Source organism: Xenopus laevis, chromosome 7L (assembly GCF_017654675.1).
Source record: "Xenopus laevis strain J_2021 chromosome 7L, Xenopus_laevis_v10.1, whole genome shotgun sequence".
NCBI classification, from domain to species: domain Eukaryota; kingdom Metazoa; phylum Chordata; class Amphibia; order Anura; family Pipidae; genus Xenopus; species Xenopus laevis.
Window position 1 is genome coordinate 7,211,964 of NC_054383.1, and position 5,095 is coordinate 7,217,058.

The window sequence follows — 5,095 nt, forward strand, 5'->3', positions numbered from 1 at the left end:
CAACCCCGAAGCAAATGACCAGCTTGTCCACAATAAAGGCAGAGGTTGAGTCTGCGACGTTCCTCTGGAGTTAATGCAGATCTAATGGCTCCAATCTGCATAGGCTCTGGAGCTGCGCTGAAGACGGGCGGAGGGACAGCTGGAGGAAAAGTGGAAGGCATTCGAATAGGAGGTGGAGCGGTTGGTAACATCCACGACTGAGGTGGAAGGCCTGCTCTCTCTGCCTGTTCTTCCTCTCTGCGTTCTCTGAGCCTCCGATCCAGCTGGATGGAAAGGGAGATGAGATCTTCCAAACTGTCAGGAATGCCAGTACGGGCTAATTCATTCATTAATTCGGAAGAAAGTCCCAAGCTATACTGATTTTTAAGCGCTGCCGGGTTCCATTCCGTGTCATCTGCCCATTGCCGGAATTCCAGGGTGTAGTCTTCCGCTGGGCGGCTACCTTGCTTCAGGGCACGCAGGGTGGCTTCAGCAGTAGTGGCTCTGTGAGGATCATCAAAAAGAACTGCCATAGCATCGAAGAAGGAGTCCACTGTGGCCAATACAGGACTGTGACGATCCATAAGACGAAAGGCCCACGTCTGTGGCTCTCCCGTAAGAAACGAAATAATCACCCCGACCCGGGTCTGCTCATTAGGATAGGTGTGCGGTTTGAGCGAAAACAGCAGTTTGCAATTGCTCCTGAAGTTCCGAAACATCTTTCGGTCGCCAGCAAATTTCTCCGGAAAGGCCACCTTAGGTTCCGAAATTTCAGAAGTGATCACCTGAACTTCCGTTGGAGCAGGAGGAGTTGCAGCAGCCGTGGAAGGGAGAACAGCTGGTGGATGGGTCCTAATGTGCTCCTGTAGCTGAGTATAACCACTTTGCAGCTCCCGGACAGCTTGCGTGAGGGATGACAGCTGTTGAGTCAGGACAGCAAACGGGGACGCCCCTTCAGCTGGATCCATCTTGGCCTGGTTATACTGTCAGGACTCACCAGTATAATCCAGTCGTAGAAGGAGCTGGAGCAGAAGATAATGAACCCACAAGTGCCTCACACAACCACTACCCACCTGGAGTGGAACAGGGAGCTGGGTTGTGGAGAGTAGCCAGTGAGACGATAAGCGAAGTACAAGGGATTAGGCAAAGTCGTAGTCAGGAGATCCGAGGTCAGAAGGCAGGCAGCAAGATTCGCAAACGATGAGACAGGCAAGAAGGTCGAGACAGGCGGCAGTAATCAAATCCGGGTACAGGCAAGGGTCGATAATCAGGAATCCAAAAGTTCAAGACGCTAGGGTTTCAGTTCAAACAACCTAATAACCAGGCAATGCATCTCAGTCTGGTTTGGGTTTAAATACAGATACTTTGGCGCCAAACTGGCGTCTCTGCGCTGACGTCGCGGAACTGACGCCAGCACGTCCATCACAGGCGTTTCCGCCTACGTCCTTGCGCCCGTGACCGTCGCCGGCGCCTCCGTGCCCGCGACCGTCGCCAGCGTCCCGCGTCAGATGCCGACGCGCATTAGCGCGCCCGCGCCTGCGCCGAACAGGACGCATGCATACATTCTCACAGTTTCCAATGTGCTGCAGTGACTACAGTGCTTCGAAAAATTTTTTAGTGAAGCGAAATGTGGCAGATTCGTTCATTATTCTTTAATAAATTCTGATTAATTTACGGCGTTACACTTTGAGTGTGCATGTATTTTAGTTGCCAGTTTCCTTAAAGAATCTTTAAAATCTTTATTTTTTAAGGTATAAATAAGTGGATTTAGCAAAGGGATTAAGGTCATATACAGAAGAGAAAAGAATTTGTCCTGCTTTGGATTAAAAGCTTTTATGGGTCTTGTATCCAAGCAGATAATTGTGACATAAAAAATGAGAACACACATCAGGTGGGACGCGCAAGTAGAAAAGGCTTTTTGTTGTCCATGGGATGATTGAATCCTCATTATTGAACAGATGATAAAAATGTAAGAGGTTGAAGTCAGAATGAATGCACTAGAGCCAACAAGTGCTCCGTTGATGTAGATTAAAATTTCCAAGGTGGAGGTGTCGCTGCAGGTCAGCTTTAGAACTGGGCTTACATCACAGAAAAAATGGTCAATGATATGAGATGCACAAAAAGACAAGTTTGCTATTAATAAAGCAAATATAAAAGGGTCTAAAAATCCAACAATACAAGAGGCTGCTAGAAGCTTCACACAGTTTTTCAGACTCATAAGTAACGTATAATGAAGTGGGCGACAAATTGCAACATAGCGGTCATAGGCCATGGCAGCAAGAAGAAGGAATTCCGTGCAAATAAAGGAAAGGAAAAAATAGAGCTGAGTGATGCACCCTACAAATGATATAATCTTCCGTTGAGTGGAGAGCATGACCAGAAGCTTTGGTAGAGTTGTAGAGGCATAGGAAATGTCCAGAAATGAAAGGACACACAAGAAAACATACATCGGGGTGTGCAGGTGGGAACTGGAAATAATTGTTGCAAAAATAACTATGTTACCAAGTATAATGATGAGGAAGATAAGCAGAAAGACTATGAAGAGAGGAACTTGGAGCTCAGTTTTCTCTGAAAAACACTGCATTGTAAATATGTTTATCTCTGACTGATTTCCTGTTGTCTCTTTAGTCATACCTTCATCAATACAAAAAGAAACAACATATGTGCTATAGAAACATTCACATTCATGTTAGTTTGCCCCTTGTATCTACTGTACTTGATACATTTGAACTACAATTTCAGTCTAAAATTTACAGTCATGTTAAAATGGTGCTAATTTATTTTTTAAACTGTTTTTAACTATGTAAAAATTTTGTACATCTTCAGACACTTTGGGACCTATTTACTAACAATCACATTTCTTTTTTTTTGCAAATCTGTAAAAAAAACTAATTTTTTCTGTATTTCTATAAAACTCTAAATAAATTGAGATTTATTGAGTGTAAAAAAACACTAATACAAAACTGTGTCAAGTAAAAGCCAATAGGAGCTGTGCTGATCCTGTTGGACCATTTTTAATCAATTCAGACTTAGAGGTTTACAGATTTTTTTCACTGGTAATTGTCTGAAAAACAATTACTTTACAATTACAGAACATTTCCTGTTCATACTTTTTATAACAGGATCTTTTAATGAATTTCATGGGATTCATAGTTTTAGAGGAATAGAGTTTAATCAATAAATAGGCCTCCACGCTATTGTTTTACAGCAATAAAAGAGAAGCTGCAACATGGATATAACCAATATAGTAATTTGTAATTCTGAAATCTGTTTATAATGACACACATGTGTATGAAACACAGTATAACATGCCTATTACATGCCCATCTAATTCAACCTTTTGGAGTAAATAAAACCTGTCTAACTTCTAGCTGATCATGAAGAAGGTGAAAACTCCCACATGAAGCATCTCCAGTGTTGCTCAGAGGGGGAATATATTCCTTTCTTACTCCATGATGGCATGGACCAATGTCTGTTGGAAGGGCCTACTGATGAATAAAGTTTATTTTATGATCAGATTACCCTATACACATTTTAATAATTAAATTCCATATTAATACATCTTACCTTTCCTTCCTAGTACCCTGCTCCTCAATTCCTCCACCTGTAGTAGAGATTCTGCACCCTGCAGATTCTCTAGAGTCAGCTTGAAATATCTTCATTCAAAATGGTACATCTTTTGTTGTGTATGAGGTATGTATCAGCCACCATATCCTTCCATTCCCTACTTCTTTTTTAACTATGACAACCCTGTTACTGGTCCTGATTTTCAGTTCCTACCAATGTTGCTAGCTACCTCATTAGATTCTGCAATTCAGATTCCAAGAAGGAAAACTCACCCGCATCTCTTAAAAGGAGTGCTCTCTGTAATGGTTGGTCTAATATTTCTTGAAGATAAGTGCCTCCAGCATAGGTTTGATGCAATAGGCACAAACTTGACTAATCTGTTTTAAAAGACTGCACAGACAGACACCAATTTCAATGGCTATTATCAAATAACAATGCGAAAAGATATGAATTGGCATGAACAAATTTTCCTTTGCACAAATTTAATAAAGATTTTGCTAGCCCAGAAACTGTTTGGCAACCACTTCCGACAGTGGAAGAAAGTTTGCAAATTTTCCAGGTTGCGCCAGTGCACAGTGAATGCAATAAAACTTCTTACTGAAAAAGTTATGTTTGCTCAAATAGATTATGATTCCTTCAAGTGATTCTTAAAAGTGCACAATTAAAATTTGCAATGCAATAACAGTTAAAGGGAGAATATTACTTTGTGAGATTTGAATTTTTATTCTTATTTGTGCGAATTGTTTAGCGACTTTTATTACATTCCCCCATTTAAGTACTGTTGTGCCTTTACAGTGGCACTTAGTGATTGCATGAGCAATAATTTTTTACCAGTTGGAACGTAATAATTATAAATCCTGTGGAATTCCATAGATATGAAGATTAAATAATCCCTCTTTATAGAAATCTCTTAATCTTATGGACATAAATGGCATACATCCAATTACCAATTTATTTCTTTTTTCTTCCCAGTTTTGCTGCTACTTTTGATCATCCTTTTGTAACATCCTGGAAAGAAAATAACATTTTCTAATACATGCAGTTTATGGGAATAATGGAGAGATATTACCTTGTCAAACTGTTCTTAGATTTTTTTTGAACAGCTAGATAGTACTGATTGTTAAATTGTTAAATAATATTATTAAATATTCCTACCTTACAAATGCTGAAATGTGTCTGTAAAATAAAGGAAAATGGTGCAGCATTAATAATCTGACAGTTTGATGTAACTAACTACAGTACATATATATATATATATATATCTGAATGTAGTGAGTTGAGAAAACATAACAGCCCAAGAGAGTCCAGAAGAAAAAATAGTGTAAGATGTAATTCTCTATATAGTAGATCCCTATGGATATTAACCCAAAAGACTGCATGTAAGCTCAGGTTGACTAAGTGTTGCATTTACCATGCTTTTTGGGATAGAGATTTTCAAACCTTTAGGCTTGAATATCCCATATCCAGACAATATAACAGCTGGCATAAGATGTGGAATCCCATAGAACGTTATTGTGATTAAACATTGTTTTGCCTATTCATTCTAAAT

General features: G+C 39.9%; 1 protein-coding gene across 1 annotated transcript; it reads right to left on the reverse strand.

Annotated features, from left to right (window-relative positions):
• Positions 1-1,645: 1,645 nt before the first annotated feature.
• Positions 1,646-2,611, reverse strand: LOC108695723 (olfactory receptor 1019). The gene has a single exon (XM_018224695.1). It carries the CDS (start codon positions 2,609-2,611, stop codon positions 1,646-1,648), a length of 966 nt encoding a protein of 321 aa, XP_018080184.1.
• Between the last annotated feature and the right edge of the window lie 2,484 nt (positions 2,612-5,095).